The 24,042-nt window shown below is 36.9% G+C and overlaps 1 protein-coding gene across 1 annotated transcript; it reads left to right on the top strand.

Moving 5' to 3' along the window:
- The first annotated feature begins 19,974 nt into the window (after nt 1-19,974).
- LOC132705301 (multiple coagulation factor deficiency protein 2 homolog) lies at nt 19,975-23,551 on the top strand. Its single transcript, XM_060675799.1, has 4 exons — nt 19,975-20,068; nt 22,867-23,084; nt 23,137-23,329; nt 23,385-23,551. The coding sequence occupies exons 2-4, from the start codon at nt 22,905-22,907 to the stop codon at nt 23,510-23,512; spliced, it is 501 nt and encodes a 166-aa protein (XP_060531782.1). The 5' UTR covers nt 19,975-20,068; nt 22,867-22,904; the 3' UTR covers nt 23,513-23,551.
- The last annotated feature ends 491 nt before the right edge of the window (nt 23,552-24,042 follow it).

Below are 24,042 nucleotides of genomic sequence, written 5' to 3'. Positions count from 1 at the left end.
TAATGTAATAACAATATTAATAATAATAATGTCTAATATTATTACATTAATTATTTTTTGTAATAACTGTTAAGTATTTTATAGATTTGTTGTTAATGATCATTTCCTTTGAAAGAATTTTGACTATCAGTCCCGACGTGAAATCGTAAGTCAAACTTAGTTTTCATGTGAAAAAATTTCCCGTCGCCTGTCATCGAAAACTTTGACAAGTCGCAGTTATGGATGTAACCGATGGATAATAATTAATTATTTTCTGTTACGCAATTAATTACTCTGTCTAAAATTGTAAGAAAGGATGAAAATTTAAATTTGATTTTTGGATTATTTGGCGTCTCATCTCTTGCGTCCTAATCGAATCGGAATTCGGGAGAAATGTCTAATCTAATGTCTAAAAGTTTTACTGTAATTCAAATATTTTGAAAGTTGTCATTTGATCGATCATTTTGGTGATAGATATTGAATCGTCATATCGCACTATCTTACTATATTGCAGGCACAAAAGTTCGACTACAAATCTCATCGACGGTTCGCTCATGCCAATACAGAAGTTTAAGTTAGCATTAATAATTATTGCATTTCCTTCTCGGGTATTTTATGTTACTATAAGATCAAACTAGCTTTGTTTCATCTTTTTCCTTTTAAAATTATTTACCGAAGAAGTTGTTTTTCTTTTTTGTCTCTTGTTGCTAACTTTGTTCTATAATATTCCTTGATATCTTCTTTTTTGTATATATGTTTGCAGGATATTTTTTTGGTTATTTTTATTGTTATTTAAGTAACACAACGTCGACACTATTTGTTATTTGCATTGATTTAGAAGAAATAAATTTAATTGCCAATTGTGTACTTAGAAATTCGTTATTCCCAATTTTGGTTAAATTATGGAACTTTTCAGTTGGAAAAAAGTGCGTTTAAATGATGAAGATTCGTCTCATAGTACCACTGGGTTGAAAAATGTGCGCTTTCAAGTAGCGCGTTCAGAATTCCGATCAGTTTGGCTGTAGATTAAATAAGTATACGTACCTCGCACCGACACCAACGGAAGCGGATATCCGGCACGCGACACCAACAAACCCGACGGCGACGGATGCGGCGGCGGCGGCGGCGGTCGCCCGCGTCCGCGGCACAAAAACCTCGACGGCGACGACGTTCGTCCCTCTATAATCTGGAGGGGGTCAGAGAGCCTCTCGATCTTAAAACAATCGCGCGTATCCCGCTCCTGATATTGTTAATATCTGTGACTGATTCAATTAAATTTTGGCTGCACGCTAAACTGCGATCTAAATATGGACTGGCTTATGTCTCTAAGCCGGGCGCCAAGTGACTATAACAACATTAAAATGTGATAGCCGCGACTCCGTGCGTTGTTCGGCCGTTATCACAAAACACCCCGACGCGTGGTATACGTCATCCCCGTTCCGGTTTCATCCGAACGGACCAATCGGCGGGCCCGACGAACGATTCGGAAGGCGGTACGTAGCCACGGCAACCCCAATTGCGAAGGGCGGGCGTCAAAATGGTGGAGATCGTTCCCGAAGGCTTTCCAGCGTTCGATTTTTCTGTTTTGATACCCGGGCTTTTAAGGGTTTTTTCGCGTTGTGTGTATGTATATATATATATATATGGGCATATATACGAACGTAATGTATATATTATATATAGATAAAAGGGAGACCCGTGCCGCTTCGGAAATGTTTCTGTTTGTACCATGTATATATATACGGCGAAGCAAGGCAGGTCGAAAAAAATTCAAAGAGCCAAGTTAACTGTCGACTTTTCAAAGGCCTCGTGGCTTGTTAGGAGATATAGATTTTTCCGGCAAAGGGGGCCGCCCCCGGTTTCGATTTACGGGGCCCCCGTAATTTGTAGATGAGTATCGCTTATAGAGTAGGCCAGGGACGCCGCCTCACGATCGATTCGGTCGGGAAATCACCCCCGATATACCTATGATAACGTATTCGGAAAACTTCTACCATATTTTATAAATTGACTTGTGGGACTTTATATTATATTATGCAATAAATGTCTTAAACGACACTTTAGTGGCGAGTTTGTTTTGGGACACGACGAGTGTTTAATAAACAAATGTGTGAAGATATTTGCAAACGTGCTGCCTATAATCCTTGGATTCACTGAGTGACGTGTAATGTGACCATCGGAATTGAAAAACGGAAAACACCGTATCAATCGCTTCCAAACCAGTCACCAAAGTATACTAGGAACGTCCGCAGGGGCTGCAGACAGTGGTTAACTTCCGTAAATATTGCTGAAAATTTGATAATTATTAAAACAGATCTTAACCTTTATAGTTCAAAAAGTCTTTATTTATTATTTTTTATATTTATTTTGCTTATTTTTTATATGTTTGGCAATTTTTTCATGATTCGTTTGTCCGCATTGCTAACAAACCTTTTTAACGCTGGCGTTCGCTATATATATCCACAAAAAAATGTGTCTCAGAAAAAAATAATTTTTTGTTGTATTTTGGTTTATTAATTTTGTTGTTCTCGAATTTGCGAGACTATCCCCAGTCCCATATCTACAGAGTGTAAAGAAATAGTATACCAAACACTGACGAAAAAACGGAGTTATATTTTTATCACTTGACCTCTTGATCCAAAAACTACTACTTGGCTCTAAGTTTCGATTTGCGTTGAGAGGAAGACTTGGAGATTACCGTTTTACTATAGGCTTCCATAATCCATCTTTTGAATTCTTAACAATTCAAAGTCGCATTTGACCGTTGTTGGCGATTTTGAGATTTGCAAGGTGATTTATTTGGAAATTATAAAATCAACAATTATCTTAAACGAAGTCACCAAGAAGTTTAACATATTTATTACAGTTACAATTAACAATTTAAGTAAAACCCACTCTATCGCCATAAACAACCGGTCCCCCTTGGTATAAATACTTATATTCCGGCTGATACGCATTTTATAAACGACTTTTAGCTTCTGTTTCGATAATATCATTGGTTTTTACTTAAGAGAGGGAGTGTAAGACAGCAGCGCTGCCGGCGACGTTGTCGCAACCAAAACCCGCTTCCAAAAAATGTCGTGAAACTGAACGGTCCTTTCGGTGCGGCGTTTCTCGTCGGCGGCGATTTTAATTATTTATTTTGATGCTAATGTTTTATTTACGGTCGACTTAAAGCGGGCAACATCGAGCGTAAACTTTCCCGAGCTCCCGGTAAAGTTTAATTTCTTTGAAGAGAAAACGAGAACGACCAAAACAGAAAAGCTACATTTATACGAAACCCACCCCTCCCTCTCTCTCCGACGCTAATAGGATTACGGCCAACTTTTATTTCAATCTGCTGCTGCCAAATTGTTTTCGCGTTCACGCGGTCTTGTATGGTAGGGGTAGGCAGTGTGTCCGTTTTCTGCCATTTTAGGAATAATAAAATACTCTAAATATCCTAAACAAATTTTAAGTCGGAAATGTAATACACAATTTTTCAGGAATTCATTCATCAGCTTCTTTTTTGACTTGATGATTGTTTTTATGGGCGCGAGTTCTATTGTCCATGAATATTATTACTCGGAGAGAAGATGTCGCTTCTATTTCAAAAACTACAATTCAAATTTCAACTTCAACTTTCAAAACTCCAGAAGGGCCGAGATCTTATGTGGCTATTTAAATGATAATGACAGAAACTTCAAAAATTCTGTTGGATTCCTCCTGAGTCTGTGTTTGCTGAGTCGAACTTGCCGACGTTTCGACAATCATCCTGTTGTCTTCTTCAGAGCTTAAGAGAAACTAGTTTGCATTCTACTCTGAACCTGTGGGCTAAAGGACAACCAATAATATTTCTCAGATGACTGATTCCCATATTGGTGAAAGGTAAAAACCTGCATCGTGTTTGGTTGTTTAGATATTTTTTTGGATTCTCTGATTTTCTTTGGTAAAAGAATTGATTATATGCAAGAATTTTACTTTGGTCGAATAAGATTTGACGTCCAGTTTCATACATGATTCGGCAAGTTTTGATGAGTTTATATGTTGTTTTATTGTCTTAAGGGTATTTTATGTTCTTTTAGCGTAGTTAATATTTTCCCCATCTCATCACCATCCGGCTGAAAAATCATCGGTTATCAACTCTCTTGCTTACAGTGCCGTAAAAGTATATCAACCCGAATTTCCACATTAGCGAAATTAAGCGTTCAATTCCAAAATACACTTCTCCACAACCTCCCAAAGAAAATGAATCCGAAATCAACCCTTCACTGCAGTCCTTCCTTACATTTAGCTTTAGCTCCGCCCCCTCAAATAGTAGAATGCAAACCAGTTTCAGCTAAGCTGTGAAGAAGCTAACAGAATGATTGGTGAAACGTCACCAAGTTCGATTCACCAACAACAGACGCAGGAAGAATCCCGCAGATTTGTAAATAATGAATAAAAATATCCATAGTTTTAGTGTTTTTTAAATTAAACAATATTCTTGTGCTTCACGGAGTAGTCTGGTGGACGGATGGGTTCAAAACAAAAACAGGAACAAAAGCTGCCCAGCGTATTTGAAGCAGAGATTTATGCCATATTGTTGTGTGCTCACGAGAGCCTCAACAGAGTGTACGCGGACAACCACATATTCGCAGCCACAGTCGAGCGGCCCTCCAAGTTGTTGTTGAACCTGGGATTGGTACTTGACTGACAAGAAACATTAACAACATTGGAATGTAATTCTGAACCAAATATCCTCCGTCTCAGTCGCGTGCGACTACAAACGCTCCTCCATATCATGGATGGATGACGACATCACATTTGAGCTGTGTGCAGAAGAGGCGAAAACTGCCATTCATGTCCTAACCAATTGCGCTCTACTACTGTACTTGATCGAGAGTACAACCCTCTTCTGAATGATGCACGGAAGATAGAACAGGAATCGGAATATCTCAATGATTCGCTGTAGTATATTTTTTCATTTGAAAAATGAACTTCACTAGCGCCAACGATAAACTGAAAGTCATTGACATAAAGATTATATTTTATTAACAATTAATTAAAATCCTAGCTTAAAAAATTATGAACATATAAAAATAATTTTCATTAATTCAACGAATGACTTCTGACAATCTATAATGAAGTTTTTCATTGTATTTAGGCACATTTTTAGTTCCATGCACTACTTTACAAATTCTGCATAGCACTAAGTACGATAGAATGTTATGTACGAACAACAGTAAAATAACCTATAATATTGAGAATATTATTGTCGTGATTTTGACAAAAATAAAATGCGACACTAGTTCCTATTTTTTTGTTAATTTCAGAAAAAAGAAGCTAATCAAAATTAATTTAATGCATTATTTGGGAAAAAAATAAAAGAACAAATTTTTATCGCTTGCGACCTCTATATCTCGACAACATAAACTATTGTTTCGCTTTTATTTCTGGATCGAGCTTATGGCAGAATGTGGGAAGGAAGGGTGGCGGTTTCGGGACCCCCCCGCCATCCCCCGGGTCGTCGAATCGAAAATCGACCGGATAATTCAACTAAACATAACAATTACAAAGTACTCCATTAACCGGACGGTCCATAATACAACACAATAATAATTCCGCCAATCAGGGGGGTAATTCGATTCGATCCCGTTTAAATTTGAATTAAAACAATAACAAACTAATTAGGCGACCGAATTTGATTACGACGCGGACGCGGCACGCTCGATTTGCGTCGCGAAAATTTTGTTGACAATTTTCGACAACGCAAAATTCGCCTACATACGGGGTGGGTCTCGTTCCGGGGCGCTTGCCGCACGAAAACACTAAACCAAAGAGAATTTCGCGAATTTCGCTAACTTATGCGAAAATTTGTAAACTTGGCAACATAGCGCTTTGCAAAATAAGCATAAATACGTCGGCAGTTTATATTTAATGTAATCTAAGGCCTTACAAGTACGCGGGGTGGGGTGTGATGATTTGAGTGATGTCAAGGCAAAAATTGTAAATATGCTGTAGTAGCCTCTGAGCAGTCATATTTAAACTTTTATTTTAAGTAAGACACTATGTTGATTAATAAAACATTACGTCGCGAGTTTTGAGGTATAAAATAATCAGATGAATAATTTAAAATTAGATTAATTAATTAAATTTAAAAATCTACTTTTAAAGCTCGCAGAGAAAAAGATAATCTCACACGCAACAATTAAAACTAATTTATTTACGTCTTATAACGCGTTATTTCTTACAATTATTACATATTGTTTTGCTAGGGAAGATCATACAATGAAATATACTAAAATAAGTAAACAAGTCGCAGTTGAACTCGGGACTTCTAGTGTGACAGATTGCACGTCAATTTTACAGGGCGATAAGCCGTGGGGCGGAACAGGGGGTGGCCTCAGCTACATGCTGCGGCCATCTGATCACATTCGTACATCAAACCCCCCCCCCTTCTGAATCGCATTAGCACTCGTTATCGGTATGTCAAATGACCTAGAATTAAAGGCAACTAACGGAAGCAAAGAACAGCCGAAAGTGCCATCTTATTACTAGAATTCCAAGATACTTGTGACTAAATAGATTAAAAAATATAATATTGCAAACTACAAACCAATTAGCTTTAATTAAAAATTTTAGTTTCCTATATGGTACGACTCAAAGTATATCGTCTTGGCTTTTGACGGTCCGTCAAAAAGTAATTACCACGTTAATCCCTATCGTTACTGGGTATAAGTACGACAACCAATAATTTATTCATAAGTAAGGGTCAAGACAGAGGCGAAGGGATAAGGTTGAATAACCCGTTTTTTCTACCGTGCATTTCGAAAAAGCCCCTTCACCAATTTTTCTGTTATGTCGCGTCGACATCATTAGTCATTAGATGCAAAACAAATTGTGCAAAATGTTTATGACTGTTTAATAAGTAGAGGATTCATTAAACAAGAAGGTTTAAAAGAAACCTGCCTACTTACAAAAACGCGAAGATATGATATGCAGGAAAACGTATTTCCGTAATGAAAACCAGATCGTTCCTACATTGGATAAACCGAAAAGGAAGCTATGAGAAATTGAAACCAATATAGTTATTAGCCTTCATTTGTAAAATGGGATATAAGTACCGCAAAATAGAGAAGAGTGGAAATAATAAGTTTTATAAATTGCAAAAGCGATATGTGTGTTGATCTGAACAGATGAAGAAAGAAATTTAATTAAAAATGTAATTAATAATATAACTGTTGAGAGCTGAAAAAATCCAGTACAGCACATTTGAAAAAATGATTATTGCATACAAAATAACATTGTAATTAATTCTAATAATGATACAGGGTGAAACAGAATGTGATTTTGAATAGAAAAGTACTAATTTAAGTAATTATTTCAAAACAATAAAGGATAGTTTATTATATAAACGTTGGGTTAAAAGGCCATTAATTAGAATATTATTTGATTCCTGTAATTGTTTCATAAAACTTAAATTTACATAAAATTATAAAATATAAAGCATTGCCCGTAGAAAGAAAAATTATTTTAGAAAAATGTTTTATTTGTTCGCTGTCAAACAGCTGTACTTTATTTCAACATTTACCATTTATCTTATTGAACAATTAAATGATTAGATAATAAATTTTTGATTAAATTAGTAGTATGTTTTATTCAAACTAACAAAGAAACTATGAAGCGCAATTGATGTTATTTAATAATTTTCGTTTTTAAAATAAAAATACTGTTTTTCCGCCATATATGTGGCGCTATTGATCCAACGATCATAGAATAAACCACCATTTCTTTTAGAGAAGGAGTCGCATCCTTAAGTTTTTCGCATTTGTTTTGAAACACCTTATCTTTTTAGTGTCATTCTATAAGTGTCAGTATCAGTACAGATTTTATTTTATTATACTTAAAAACATCTTAAATGTCGGTTAATGATGCTCTGCCCTACAATATTGACTGGTCAGGTGTGTTGTTGTCGTCGGCTGATTATTTCTATAATTGCCGTCAAAAGGCAGAATTTGAGACAATCCATACAAGTAGATAATTTTTAATAATATAAGAATGTTGTCTAAATCAGAGAATACGCCGCAAATTGCTGCAATCTTTATTTCATCAAGAGTCATGTGAAAAGTTCTAATTTAATTGAGTAGCGGATACAGTCCCTTAGTAATTTGCAGGTGAGCAATATTCAGAAATGTCATTAAAATAAAGACATGTTAGTTACTGTCCCTAATAGACCTTTTAGAACCTTACTTTTCTTCTTTTCATTCCACTATGAATGCAGTTCGTTTTGTTACTATGAAAAATAGTTTTTATTTCAGTGATACCTATCCTTTTTATACGTAAGTCAAAAAACAATAACATTATGTGTCTGAATTAAAATGAATATGCTTTTGATTTTTTTTAAATTTGCAAATAATACTATATTGTGCAACAAGTTTGATAAACGTCATCTTAGTCACGAGTTTCACATGGTACAAGTGGAGGGCAGCGAAACGAGTGCACAATAAATTAGTGACTAAAGAAATTCATCAACGTGTTACATACTAAACTTTTTCTAGGATTATCAAATACTGGGTTCATATTTGAACGTTAAAATACCGTAGTTAAAATCTACCAAATACATCCGATTGCATCCAAACTCGTGGAAATCTCAAACCTGTGACTTCAGCACCGGACACGTCCGAAATTGCTCGCTGTCGTTGTCAACGAAGTGATAAAGTGATACTTTTGGCATGCTCGATCTGTGCCTAATTGGGTATTTTACAATAGGGAGTAGGGAAACTAATGTTTAAGTCAGTATATGGGGCCCATGAGAGAGCACCGCAATCGCTCCGTTTGTGCCAACATTTGTTTTTGTTCTTGTATTGGAGAAGCGATTCGAATTCCGAAACCCTTGCCACTTTCGCGTTACATGTTCTCCGGGAATCGTTGTAAACACGAGTAAGGCTTTTTAGTTATGCAATTGGCCAACAAAGTTAAGCTTTTAGGTAGAATTAGACCCCGGCTTCTGCCTTTATGCATTTTTTAAAAGGGCGTACGTCTGCTTTTCGACGGGGAACCTACTACGCAACAACGACCGGATGCCGACCGCGTCTTGTTCCATGCCATCGCGTTTGCGGCTATTCTCTAGATCCATCGATTCGTGGGACATAATTGTCATTTGGTCTACTCTCTAGGCCGTGCATTGTCTAAAATTGTACATGCGGTTGATTTATATTGAATTAGTAAATTTTAATTTATTGTGTTTTTTATTTATCTGGGATAAAACCGTTGAAAATTCCCACTCGTGGCACTTAGTAGGCGTGGCTTTAGTGGGCGCTCGTCTGTTTAGAGCACTTTGCATGTCACGAAACTCAAAAAAATATAAAAACAAATCTAAATTTTTGAACACCGCGAATAGACAAAACTGTCCTGCATTTTAATATATTTATAAGACCCTTCCTTATTTGAAGTGAAACAACCTTTATGTTGTTTAAATTTTGCATTTCTGATTATATACAAGACAACGGGAACAAAACAATGATACTGTACAGGGTGTCTCATTTTGGGTAATTTTGCGAGGATTGTCCGTTATTTTTATATATAGAAAATTACGGTCTTCGCGACAGTGCACTACTTTTTCGTGAAACTAAAGATGCCGTTTTGAAGTTTTATAATCGCAGTGAGTTTACAACAACAGTTTTGTTGTAATATTATTAATAAAAATGAAAAAACGATTTTTACAAGTGTGGCACATGTTTAAAATAGTTTCAATAACATCATTGGTCTCATTCGCAGATTTCGAAAGGCTAAATGGATCGCTCCTCGAATTTATGCTATGCTGCCATCTCGCGTGTTACATACTTCATTTGGTATATAGCCCCATGAAAAATCTAAAATTGAGAGATCGGGAGATCGCGGAGGGCATTTGATACCTATCCATCTTTGAGAAATTCCCTTAAAAGAATAGAGTTACGACTTTACCATCTTGCTGTATTGACCATAAGCCGCATTATAATGGGCCAAACGAATATTGGAATAACTTTCTCAAGGATTTCTAAGTATCTACGCGCTGTGGGACGTCCTTCAAAAATCCTCTAAATTATATGTTAGCCCAAAATAAAACATGACACCCCTACTAAAAAGCGTCCCTGTTTTGCAATTTCTAACATTAAATGCAGGTTCGCACTAGGTCAGTATTGTGACGATTAAAAATGCCCGCACTTGAGGAAAAGCACTCGTCTGACCAGATAACAAATCCATTAGCAAAATATGTTGCTCGGCATCGCCAGATTGCAAATGTTGCACTGTAATTAGATTGTATGGATGATATTTATAGTTTTTCAAAATCCTCTGACCGTCAGTTTTCGGCACACCAATTTCCTTGTTGTAAGTTTTAGGACGCGGATTCTGTGCTCAACTGAATTGGCAGAAAATATATTGCCTTTGTTCTGGATCTCTAAAAAGCACTAACTTATAATGATAATAGAGCATTTCATAGCCGTAACAGCTCACTAGACATTGGAAATAAATTTTGAAGCTGCTTCGGAATTTTCAATAGTCTGCATAAAACATACCAGCATATCATATTTCATAATTTTCATTTAAACAAAAATACCAACAGGACGGAAATAAACTACTTTTAGTCGATCCAAAAATCGCTTAGAATATTTTAAATTATGCATCAAAATGTCATTTACTTGCTTATTTCTGAGAAAAAGTGAATGATATGATATTTCTATGACAAAGTAATAGACTGGATTTCTTCTGCGTCGGTGATAGTTGAGTCGAACTTGCTAACGTGGGAAATATGAAATAACCAGGTATACGGAAAGATCATAGTGGCTACTACTACTACTAGTGGCTATATTTTGCTCGCGAAGCGATCCCTGTATTGCGAAACAGTTGTTGATTGCGATTCATTCACGATTTCCGAGGATTTACGTTGATTTATTTTGACATCTATAATTTGTTATATGATGTTTCCCAAGGATTTACAGTGATTTACTATTATTTATAAGGGGCATATGTAATTTTTGATAGTTTACTGACTATTTTCGAGGATTTATAACGATTTATCAACGATGTGTTGTAACTTATCCATAATTGATTATAATTTAATTATGATTTCCCCATGATTTATGAAGGAAACCAAACATTCTGGCAGTTTTGTATACAATTATTCTATGAAATTAAGAATCGAAGATGTCAAAGTCGCTTCCCAGCGCCGAGGGGCCGCACGGCCATAAAACAGCGCCCCTCGCTTGCGACCGCAAACGGGTGCCGCGTACAATTAGACAAGAACCGCACACAATGGCGCGTTCTAACCTAAAAATTAACTGTCGTCATGTGACGAATAGATTACACGGCGGCCAAGTGACTCTGAATCAGGGTGGGCGGGGTCCCACTTAATTTGTTGCCCGTAAATATTTTGACGTCGGGGCGTCAGCGGTCGCACGCGTCCGCACGTGCACTCGCGGGACACGTGTCTCTCATACACGGCCACTGATTAACGGACGCGTCCCGTGTATGGAACACCTTTAGAACTGCGTCGTATTTTTCGGCCAAGGGGTTGCCCGGGCGGGGGGAGGGAATCGATGGTTATTTGTAGGCGAAATTGGTCTCGTCCGATCGTCGGCGGGCGGCAGGACAAGAAGACGAAACGCGCGGCGGCGTCCTCCGGGGGCGTCGAAGGGGCAGGCGGCGCGGTAGGGGGTAAAAAGCGACGAACAGAAAACTAAATTTATTTTTCGATCATCTCCGGTCCGATGGAAGTCGGCGCGGGGGTGGCGGGAGATAATACGTCGACCTGGCCGGATGTCGGACTGCGGAATCAATTTCTTGCTCGGCCAGCGTTCGTTTATTGTGACGTACGGTGGTGTTTGTCGTCCATTCATCTCTAGTAATTTGATTAGTAAGATAGTACCAAAGAACTGTTATTAATAGAAAACACGCGTATTCCGACTAGAAAAGGAACATGTGTATAAAAAACTTGTTGCATTATATACTACATATTACAATTTTTTTTCAATTTAAAACGCATCATAGACTACACGAAAATGCTTTTTTTTAATTACAACAAAAGCAATTAAATAGTAAAACCTTATACAGTGTGCTACACAAAAAAAAATATTTATCTTTTTTTAACTTGTGTGTTTACTTTCGCTTCATATAGATGTGTGTAAAACAATGAATTTACGGAAATTAATTTTGTCATAGGTTTGTTGATAATCAATGTTTACAAAATGCAAATGTCAATCCAATTCTTGAAAAAAAGACCACAACTCCCATTCCTAGAAGAAAGCAAAGCCCCTTTTCATTTTCCTGAAAGGTAAACCGCAGAGGAGAGAGTAATTCCTTTTACACTTATAATTCCTTGTAACTGTTTTGGAATTCTTCCACAATTATATATAGTGATCACTAATGAAATCTATACAATAGATTAAACGATCAAAAATAAAGGTATTCAATCAAATATACCATAATGTTCCTCAAAACAGGAGAGAAATGTGATATGCAATTAGTGTCCACAGGTTTGAGATTGATATTATCCGATACTTACACCAAATACAGTCTAACAAAAATAAAGATTATTATAATTATTACTGTTAACGTCCATTTAATTTCTCGCTTATGTTTTAATGGTATAGGTATGAGCGGTGCCTAGTAACGCGATCTTCAAAATTTCTTACATAGTCGGTCGTCCTGGTATAAACTGGAGATAACGATCGTGTCTCTTTTTAAAGCTCCCAGTGCATATTATTATTATTATATTCGCGTCGAAGACGGGGTTGCCCCATAAGTAGCAGAACACTATTGCATTTGTTTTTGGTTAAGATCCGTCCTAACTATGTTGCATGTCGCCAAAATCACGGACTTCTGCATCTCAAGATAAGAGTTTGGGTTAACTCCGAGGGACACTAGATTAGGCTTAAGGGACTTCGGTATTTTTTCTGTCGCGCCGATTACTATTTGAATGATCTTTGCCCTGTTCACCCGTCATCTTTGTCTTAAGACGTGGGCCAGAGATAGGTATTTCCATATTTTCTGTCGATCCTTTTTTGGCAGGTGATTGCGTCTAGAATTGCAATGTGAACGGTACTTCTATGTCTTGTTCTAGATTCGGTCTATCGTGTGGGACTTTGTATGTGATGGTGGTCTGTGAGTATAGTTCTGTCAAAATAAATTTTGAATTTGACTCCGGCGGGTCGCAATAATCCATTAATATGGTCGTTTTTTAATCAGTAGTTTCAGGTTTTAGGCTATTCGTGCCTTCTGGTATACCCTCTGGCCGACAAGACCTTGCAGCCGCTAATAAAGTGCTAGGTATTTTAATGGGCTTCTCGGTAGTTCGTTAATGTGATGGCAGGGTCCTTAATTATGAAGCCTGCCGTTTCTGGGAATATATTCCCCGTGATGAGCCATCTAACCGATGTGCTCGAGGAAGTTATTGTCGAGTGAGTTGAAATATCTACCGTGCAGCTCCTTCTTTTTCAATTGCACCTGAGTTCTGTTACTGAGTACTGATACTGACTAACCAACCTGCAGTCGGAGCGGCGTTAGGGCTTTATCGAGACTTGCTTGGTATAGTGGTGAGCTTTCGCTTTTCTGGTAAAATTATTTCCACAGGAACTCCACCTGTATTTTCTTGCACAGTCAAAGGTCTAACAGACCCCTGCCCCCCATATGTCCTGGTAAAAGGACTCTCTCCTTACTAGCTCTCGGGTGGTGGGTGCAGTATTTGATTAAACTTATTCATATGATTCAAGTGCCTATCACCCCTTCAAGATAATTTGCGTTTCCCATTTTCCCATCATATCTCCCAGCAAATGGATGATGATGATGTTGACGATGTATGTATTCTTATTTCTCTTCGCAGCGTCATAATTTTACTTTCCAGTCGCTTGTGCCATGGTAGGTTAAGGAAACTTGTTTTAGAGTCCCTTGACCTGAAGTAAAGATTTTTTGCCCATGGAACGGAACAATTGTCATTGCAGCAGTATAAGATCCTGGACCGCACTCAGATCTTCATAGCAATTAATTTTTTAAGCGAGCTCAGTATGCAATTAACCAATAATATTTTTTGTTTTACGCTGCGTTCTGTATCTGTGGTTGATGGGTCTAACTAGGGGGTCAAGTCCCGCGTATTTCTCAAAGCAATCTTGGAGTGTTTCGTAAGATGGTTGGTCAGCTGCATTGACAAACGGTCTATCACATCAGTTTCAGCATCCTGGCCTCTTTGGTTTTCTTCTGTTACCGTCAAAATCCAATTCAAGTGATGTTTCGAACTGTTTCAGATTTTAGTCACTGCTTAATAAACAATTGACGTCTCTGTTCAGAATGATTTTATATTTCCGAAGCATTCCCTAAAGCAGTCTTAATTCGTAAAGGTTCTTACTGGTTTCCATTTCCGTTATGCGAAGGTAAGTGCACTACAGATAAGTATTCGTGTCATCCGACCATTTAAATCGGACCGTCCTCTTATTGGCCTCGGGTGTGGGAAAATTTTCTCCGTCTTCAACATTTTCGATTGAGTTGTTCCTAGTTCTCGTGTTGGCGGTTTCCACACGCAAGGCAGTGCTACCTGCCCATCGCCAGCGGCAGCCCCCTATTGCAGTTCATCTTCCGCCACAGGTTATTATCATTACCATTAGTAATATCATTATTATCTCAGCATCACCTTCTAGGTCATCACCTAGCCTTAGAATCTGGATTTTGAATTCATCGTCTGAGGATTGTAAAGTAACTTCAATTTAGTCTTAGCAATATTAGGTGTCAAATAATAAGCTTATATTACATTACATTGCATTCACTGTATGACATTACGTGAATGTCAGAATTGACAGCAGCCATCGAAAACATCCGATCCTTCCAAGTCCGTGACTAACACACAGGAAACGTCCGAGGGGCTCACAATTTGGAGTAACAAAGCTGCCATGTTAAAGCGACACCCTCCGCTCTCTGGATCGGGGTATTTTAAAGCAGGGAGTAGAAAATAGCATATTATGCAACAAGGGCGGTAAACGGCAATTGACTCATGAGTTTATTTGGCTAAGACCGTCACTGAATTTCGTACCATTCAAACAAAATATTTAGCAGTTGCCATTACACCTATTCGTTTATGGTTCCGATCGGTTCTGCTTTTCTTGTCTCTTTTTAACTGTGTACGTTAGACAGAGAGCGATGTATTATTGGCTCGGATTCGTGGGAAACGAAACTGACGTGTGACGCTTCCCGCACGCTAGATCGGTGGGTAATTAGGTATTTTACAGACGGGAGTCTATGGAAAACACCATTTTCATTGTTTTTTAAATCGCTGCTTGCTCGAAAAAAGTCGCGAGCTACAGATTTTCGACAATGCATCAGGTATATTGACACCGACATTGATCTCTTATTTCAAGTTCGTTTAACTTCATCTAACGTCATCAAACTCATTAAAATAGCAGTTTGGAGTTGATGTTTTCCGGAAAAATTAGCGCGTTTACGGGGGGCGGGTCGAAAGTGAAGAGCCTATCCGACGTTATCTTTAATTTTCCGCACGAAAAGCGCGAATAGCCCGCGGCCAACTTAAATGAAGAGTCCCCGAATAATACTGGGAAAGATTGCTTTCCGAAACGCTCGCGGCGACAAGGCGGCTTCGGGGTCGATTTCTGCTCACGAAAATTCAGGAAAAGTTCGGGCAAAATTCGATATTTAGGTTGGTCGCGATTTGTTGGAAAATTTACTTTTCTTTATTTTAGTTTTAGAGGACGTGTTTGAGAGGGAGGACCATCTCCCGTAATATATACAGGGTGGCTCAAATTCGAAACTTCCCGTGGTCAAGGAGGTTCCATTTTCATAAAAAACATAATGTTGAACAGCGTTTCAGAGTCAGAATGTGTTTTTCGAAAATAAGCATTGTTAAAAAATCCCTATAAATTTTGCTGTACAAAATTGGCAGCAACAATTTAAAAAATCGGTTTAATAAATTAGTATTATTATTATATTATTTTAAGGCTATCGATACTATATTTGATAATGAACATTTTGAGCATTAAATAACGAATAACGGAATTTTAATTATTACTTCAATGACTATATGCTTTAAATGAATTTAAAAAATTAAAATGTGCATTCTATCATCAAATATACGAGCACGTTTATTAAAACAATGTATAGCAGTTCTTGATATAAGGAAGATATTATTCCCCGCCATCTAAACGCTCCACTTCTTCGGTTTGTCGCCATTTGCTATCTACCTAGGACCCGCAGTACATTGTTGGCCATTTTCGAGCAAAGTTAAATAAATAGCATGTGAATTTACAAAACTTTGAATAAACAGATGAAACCGAAATAACAAATGAGTTTTAAAACAATTTTGAACCATCATCCAAAACATTGCCCCTTTAATCATGCTTCTATCTTTTATACTGTCCATTCTTATCAGAGACATTCGTATTAATAATTCAGAAAAACTACATTGAAAATCCATTCATTTAATACATGTGAAAAATACCTTGAATCACTGAAACTGTTATAATGCTTAATTCAAATATTTTTTTTTAATCTAGGAATCATCGTTCATTGATATCGTTCACAATATATCGGTCTTTATATTGATATATTGTGGCTTTTTGGTTCAATTATACCAGTATAGTGTTCGCAACACCAATAATTTAATTGTTATCAATAGAAAAATCGATTTTTTATACGTGACACCCTGTACATTTCTCAGTAATTGAAAAGAATTTTAAAATACCTTTCCAAAGGTATTTGGTTTGGATCTTCTTCGAAAAAATAAAAATTTTAGTCTTTGAACAAATACGCACGAACAAATTATTAAGGAAATACCGTATCTAAAAAAAATCACTTAAAATAATATAAAAAAAATCTTTTTTGCTCGCAAAATTCAAATTTTTGAAATATGCGCAAGGAAAATACCTCGAAATACCGGAAAATATCCACAGTTTTTGCAATAAAATACCTCAGTGATATATATTAGGTTATGTTAGATAAGGAATACTGTGGACAAGTAGACTATTCTGTACAAGCCAGCGAAAAATTTCAAATGAATACGGTTTCACTTTTATTTAAACTGGGCGGTGAAAAAGCACTCCCCTGCATGCTGTCAATTATCTTTTGAATGCGCGGTGTCAACGTGTTTTTTTTTGTTTTCTCGCTCGTCGGTGTTAGTTTTTCAATACTCAGTGATAAAATGTGAAAATTATCTTGGTTTTCATCGGTTTCCGATGCGAAAATATCGATAAATGCAAACCGACTGGGAATTTTCGGAGTGACGAAATTTTGACAAAAGTTTAGTATGCCAATTAATTAACAGCGTAATTCGAATATTGTGTGACAAACTAACAAAAAAAAAAGAAAATCAAAGATATTAAGAACTGGAAAAGGCCGCCGGCAAGAAATTGTTTCCGATTTTTATTTATTTCTTCCAGCTAAGCCACTCCCTCGAGCTTCTAAAAGACCTCGCCCAGTGTGTTCCGATGGCCCAAATATCAGATAAAATCCACTTATTATATGCAAATGCAGGTCTAATTCTTGTCAAGCGCGTGGGTTCTCGAACAGTCCTCTACTATGTATGTAAATATAACGTTAATTAAAAGATAGTTCACAACTTACTGTCAAAATTGAAATTAACGTTACTTTCCTCTTCCTCTTAAGAATTCCGTCTAAACATTGGGGTACAGAAAATGTTTTGCCGATTTTCTCTTTGTTGTTGTTTGTTTTAGCCATTTTGTCAGTGATTGGTTTGCTTTTCCTAGATTGTAATGGGCCCCTTTTTTTCGATCAAATGCAGCAATATTGATTTTCTGAAGCAGCCAAATTTTTGAATTTTGAATACTGTGGACAAGTAGACTACCCTGCACAAGCCAGCGAAAAATTTCAAATGAATACGGTTTCACTTTTATTTAAACTGGGCGGTGAAAAAGCACTCCCCTGCATGCTGTCAATTATCTTTTGAATGCTCGGTGTCAACCTGTTTTTTTTTTTGTTTTCTCGCTCGTCGGTGTTAGTTTTTCAATACTCAGTGATAAAATGTGAAAATTATCTTGGTTTTCATCGGTTTCTGCTGCGAAAATATCGATAAATGCAAACCGACTGGGAATTTTCGGAGTGACGAAATTTTGACAAAAGTTTAGTATGCCAATTAATTAACAGCGTAATTCGAATATTGTGTTACAAACTAACAAAAAAAAAAGAAAATCAAAGATATTAAGAACTGGAAAAGGCCGCCGGCAAGAAATTGTTTCCGATTTTTATTTATTTATTTCTTCCAGCTAAGCCACTCCCTCGAGCTTCTAAAAGACCTCGCCCAGTGTGTTCCGATGGCCCAAATATCAGATAAAATCCACTTATTATATGCAAATGCAGGTCTAATTCTTGTCAAGCGCGTGGGTTCTCTAACAGTCCTCTACTATGTATGTAAATATAACGTTAATTAAAAGATAGTGCACAACTTACTGTCAAAATTCAAATTAACGTTATTTTCCTCTTCCTCTTAAGAATTCCGTCTAAACATTGGGGTACAGAAAATGTTTTGCCGATTTTCTCTTTGTTGTTGTTTGTTTTAGCCATTTTGACAGTGATTGGTTTGCATTTCCTAGATTGTAATGGGCCCCTTTTTTTCGATCAAATGCAGCAATATTGATTTTCTGAAGCAGCCAAATTTTTGAATTTTAATACAAGTTTTTTTTTTATTTATTTTTATACCAGTTAATAGTAATCTGCAGAAATGAAATGCAGCCACACATTCATTGTGCATTTGATATCTTTTTAAATATATTATCTAATTGCTGAAATAAGTGTTACTTTATTTTACTTTATATTTAGGTATGCGTATATTTTAATTCTTTTTTTTAAATACGATCAATATATTTAAATAAATTTTTATACAAATAATATTTTAATAAATTAAAATAAATTTAAATGTTAGAAGAGCTTTCTTCGGATGTTTTTTAAGAAGTTAGATTATTTGTTCCACCAAATGCAAATGCTTTAAGCAAGTAAAATAATCAAATAACTAGAACTCTCCATTCTCCCATTTATATAAATAAGACGGAGAAAGATAAGAATCTCCCAATTTTACTCATTTCAGTTTACATGGGGTTTATTGTGTATAGCTGGATATTTCTGAATGTTTCTGGAACGTTGCGTCTCTATGGCTGCGGGCAATGCAGAGAAGAGAAAACGGGAAATGACACGACGACAATGTGTGTATATCATTTGCTCGTAGAGAAGGCAAAATTATTTTTTTTGCCGCAGCCAGACGCGGGAGGGGTTTGAACGTACCGCGCTGACATCGAGAAGAAATAAAGCGGATTGAAACTGTGCAAAATGCGGCGTTCAATTCGCCAGCGGCGTCACGACGGCCCCCTATCGCAAGCAGTTTTATATCCCGAAAACATGGTAGAATCTGATAACCAAATAATTTTCTTTAAATTTATTTGTGTCCATTTGTGTCCATTGCTTCACTTGGCACAAAGCTTTTCTTGGATTTTTCTTTTAATTTTCATTTTACGAACTTGCCGCGACAAACGACATTGAAACAAATCACCGGCCACGAAGCCCCAACCAGATAATATATTCGATGCGGTAATTCGTCTAATAGTCAAAGAGTTTTAAGGTCGGCGGAGTTTCTCGTAAACGCATACGTTTCTGCCGATGCACGCCACTGTCGCCCACCGATGATCAATACGCGAGAGCCTTCAGCGATGTACGGTTTCCATGGAAACGCGCGATACGCCATGAGAGCAGCCGTGGAGGCAGTGAAGGCTCTCTCTCAAATGCCAACACGTACCTCTAGGCCTCTCGTCTCCTTTGGGATATTCCCCGTTCCGAATGCGTGTGTCTCTAGCTACAAGAGACGAAAAATGGACAGTACCTACGACGGGTCCTTATGACTCGGTCTGCTGCGTACCAATAGTTTAAAAATAAAACCTATTAATTTTTCGACGCAACATAAATCCAAGTTTCAACCATACGCGTATCGATTTTCGGTTCAAAACCTCCCGCGATTGTCAACTCTTCGGATGTGATCCGACCAGTTGTTCGTTTCTACCCAAATGCGGGGATAAGAGAAAGACAGATCGTCGTGAAAGGTGGATTCGTTTGCTCGTTGTTCCAGTCGCGCCTGGATAACCTTTAAACGGCGGTATGACTTATTTTCTGTTGTTTGCTTGTAGATGATTAGCGAATAGAGAACTGATCTGCATGTACGTTGCGAAATGAAAATTTTCCAGCGTTCGCTAGCTGAATATGAAAAACTCCTCGTAAATGAGGGATTGAGGTTATGGAAGGGTTTACATTAATGAAACCAGCGTCAGGACATAGCAATTATGTGAAACTAGGGTCTGAAAAATCGGACAACGAATCCGTGCATTTTATTCAGTAAACAACGTAGAAATTATTATCGATAACGCTTTGTACGGCATTTTAATTTTTTCGCTATTCCGCCCTTGACAAAAACAAGTTCTTCATCCAAGTTTACTAACTTATCAGGAAAACCGCTTTCCTAGTATTCAAATTATAATGAAACAGGCATGTGCTTCATAATTCCATCGAAGTTTTTAAAATAAAGAGAACTTATACAACCAAACTAGAAGTAATAGGGTAACTACAAGAGATATTTCTCTAAAAATCATACAATGAATGACAAACGGTACGTTTCAGCATTTTAATTAGAATAATATACTTTCTTAGGACTTATATACATGTATCATAATTACGACGCAATGGTAGATTTGGTAATAAAAAATGTTATTTAAGTTGCGTGTATGTATTTTATAAATGGATGTGAAAGATGTCGACGACCTCATCCCAGGGATCTCGAAAAATAAAAAACTCCGTCTTATATGCGGGGGTACTTTTGAACGACCGTAATCAAATAAACATAGTAATAGAAATCACAATTCCCCGGGTATTCATGAACGTTGCATATAGATAGGCTTGCCGGGGGTGCGGATAGGAGGGTCGCACCCCGTCGGCACGACAAGGCACTGTTACACAGTGTGGACTTTTATTGAATTGAATTGAAATGTAAGTGTTGACAGCGGCATTGTATCGAGAGTTGTAATGATGGGCTAATGAAGGGGTTCCGACAGTGCCAGGACCGTATTTCGTGTAATTTTAACGGATTTTTTTTTTATGGAGATTTTTTATTTGATTTTTAAACAAAAATAGCAAATAGGGATACTACAAAAAGGCTTTAATGGGTGGCCTTATAAAACAGAATACAAAGTCATAGGAATATTGATTTTGTTCAATGTTATTCTTTGCTGTGTTACCTGGCAAATAAACATAAAATAACATAAATTACGTTTGAAGCCCGTATTCAAATTCAGCTGAGGGATTCGTTAATATACATTGGCGTAGCTCTTGCGCACTTCCCGCCTCTTTCTTTTAATCAGTCAGAACTGTCATTATCGTTAGTTTTAGTAACCACGAAAATCCAAAGTCAATTTCATAATCTGTATAATAATAATAATAATAATGATATTTTTTCCTTTTTTTTACTTTTATTTTAAAATCTTAAATTTTCTCCATTTCCTCATATATATGTCAGTACCCTTAAGAGTTGACGTATAGGCCCGGTCCTGTCAAATTAATAACGGGGTTCCCTAAAAACCCCGGGGATGGTCATTATCGTCCGATAACATCTCTGGTTACAGATAGAGGGCGTGTTGCTCCATATGTGCTGCGCGGAGAGTGTCGGCCTCAAGTGATCTTAAAAGCTTCACCCCCCCCAAAGGCCTGGTCGAATTCAAAAGCGCCCCCAAATCCTCTTTTGTAACACCTGTTACATTATTCCCGCTTAATTCTCCCCGAATGCGCGAAAAGCCTACGAAAAGACCAAACCGATTGTGTGAGCGGTATGACTCAAGGAACCGTCTTTGATCCACCCTTATAAAAAAAATATATATAATTTTACTGTTTTATCAAAATCGGGATAATTTAGAATAATATTGATTTAATAATTTAAAATTATTTTAATGTGGCTCAAAAAAAAATTTTAATTTTGTTTTAAATTCCCAATAGTAAATAATAAACCCTAATAAGTTTTTCAATATTTAAATTTTTCTAAAAAAAATTCTAGTTTTTACACTTTACGATACCGCCAATTGTATTTTATATTCATATAACGTGTTCAAATTAAACGAATATATTTGGAACATTATAAATGTAAAAATATCGATTTTCTTAAATGGCACACCATATACATTTTTTCTGAAAGATTTTCGATTTATTTTAACTTTTCTAATGTTCTTCTTCTGTCTAACACTGCAATATTAGTTAGCCATGGCAAAACTATCATCCAACAGACTAAAAAATGAACAGGAGAAAGAACTTTGTTGTAGCTCTAGATAAAGCGCAGACAGTTATTAGCAATTTTGGTGACAAAAACAACGAAATTTTTAATTCACAGAAAAAGTAAATAATATTAAATACCTGTTACTACGAATTAATTTATCTTGTGCTAATTTTCGACACACATGTTTATTTTTTTCTTAATTTTTCTTGGACTTTCCTTAGCATAAACAGATCTCTAACATATCCCCACAAAAAGAAATCTGCTTGTTCTCACATTTGTGTGGGTAATTTCCATTTTTTAAAGATTCTCGATCTTCTCGATGGTAATCCGGAAGAGCTCTATCTTGCTCAAACCATATTTGGATCTCAATCCAAATCCCCCTTTCTGTTTTTCATGTTCAATATTCTCAATAGCAAGTATTTTTTTCTGCCTCACCCAGTATATCGTAAAATTTTAAAAATAATAAAAAAGTTGAGAAATGTTGAAAGCAATTCAAGACAAAATTAAAAAAAAGTCCTACATAATCATTATAAACCCCACATATCACAAAAGTGCAACTTTTTGGAGACTTCGTATTTTGCCACAATATTTGGTCCATTATAACGTGTGCCGGAAGATGTTCTATTTTTTTGCCATTATAGATAACTTCCGAGATGAACCGCTTACTAAACCCTTAACAATGAGTCAAATCGCTTCGTTGACTGTGTTGATAACCATCGTAGCGCTAGCGAGCGGTAGGGGTCCCCACCATCCACGCGGCGAACCCATCGTCAAAAGGCACACCCACTATAAACCCAGCAGGACCGCCGAAAAGTTCACCCAAGATGCCGGACTCCTCCACGACGCTGAGCACACCCTGGTTAGCCAAAAACGTCCTTACCATCTGCGGAAAATTTCCAACTATGTTACAGGAACACTTAGAAGAAGCAGAGCTTAAACCGGACGTATCAAAGATGACGCCGGAGGAACTGGAGCTGTATTACTTTCTTCTCCATGACAGCGACAAGAATTCCAAACTGGATGGGCTCGAGCTGCTCCAGGCCATTCTCCATACTGACCACGATGCAGTCGGCGTGAGGTCTGAGGAATTGAACGCTTTCGTTGGTGGGTAAAAAATTAACCCTGCATCAAGTTGGAGTACTTTCTTGATTTGATACAGAGATGGTGGACCAGGTACTCGGAGAAGACGACGAGGACGGTGATGGTTATTTGAGTTATGCGGAATACGTCGAGGGTAGGAGGAGAAGTCAATCAGGACAACAACCTAATGTCAGTATGGTCCTTTGAAACTGTTGATGGATGATCAAATTTTTTTAATAAAATGGTACTGTGTAGATGCCCCATTTCATTTTCTTCAACAATTTAGCTTCGTTGAATTAAGTTTAGATTAGTATTTATATATTTATTTTTTCCTGTATAATTATTTCTTTAGAAAGATAACACAGGGTAAAAAATAATAGCAAAAATTTACTGATTCCAAAAATGGTGCCATATTTTTTCTATTAGCTCTACTTTTTGAGAGACATGTTAATTGATATCATAATGCCCTATAAAGGGCAAAATTAAAAAAAGTATGGTGCCAATCTTCCTGTAAGAAATTACTGTTCCATTCTTCACCAGTTTTCCTGAACTTACGGAAGATGACACAGAAAAATCAACCTCTGACAAAATTCAAATCAGAGAAGGACAACGAATTTGCAGGAGATTTAAAACTCCGTAGTGTTTGAATCAAGAAGAACTGAACGATTTTATGAGAGACGCGACTCTCTCAAAGGAGTGTGCTGAATTACATGCATCCAGATTAAAAGAAAATAATC

This window comes from Cylas formicarius, unplaced genomic scaffold (assembly GCF_029955315.1).
Source record: "Cylas formicarius isolate icCylForm1 unplaced genomic scaffold, icCylForm1.1 PGA_scaffold_7__23_contigs__length_41026272, whole genome shotgun sequence".
Taxonomy (NCBI): Eukaryota; Metazoa; Arthropoda; class Insecta; order Coleoptera; family Brentidae; genus Cylas; species Cylas formicarius.
This window is presented reverse-complemented; position numbering and strand designations above follow the sequence as displayed.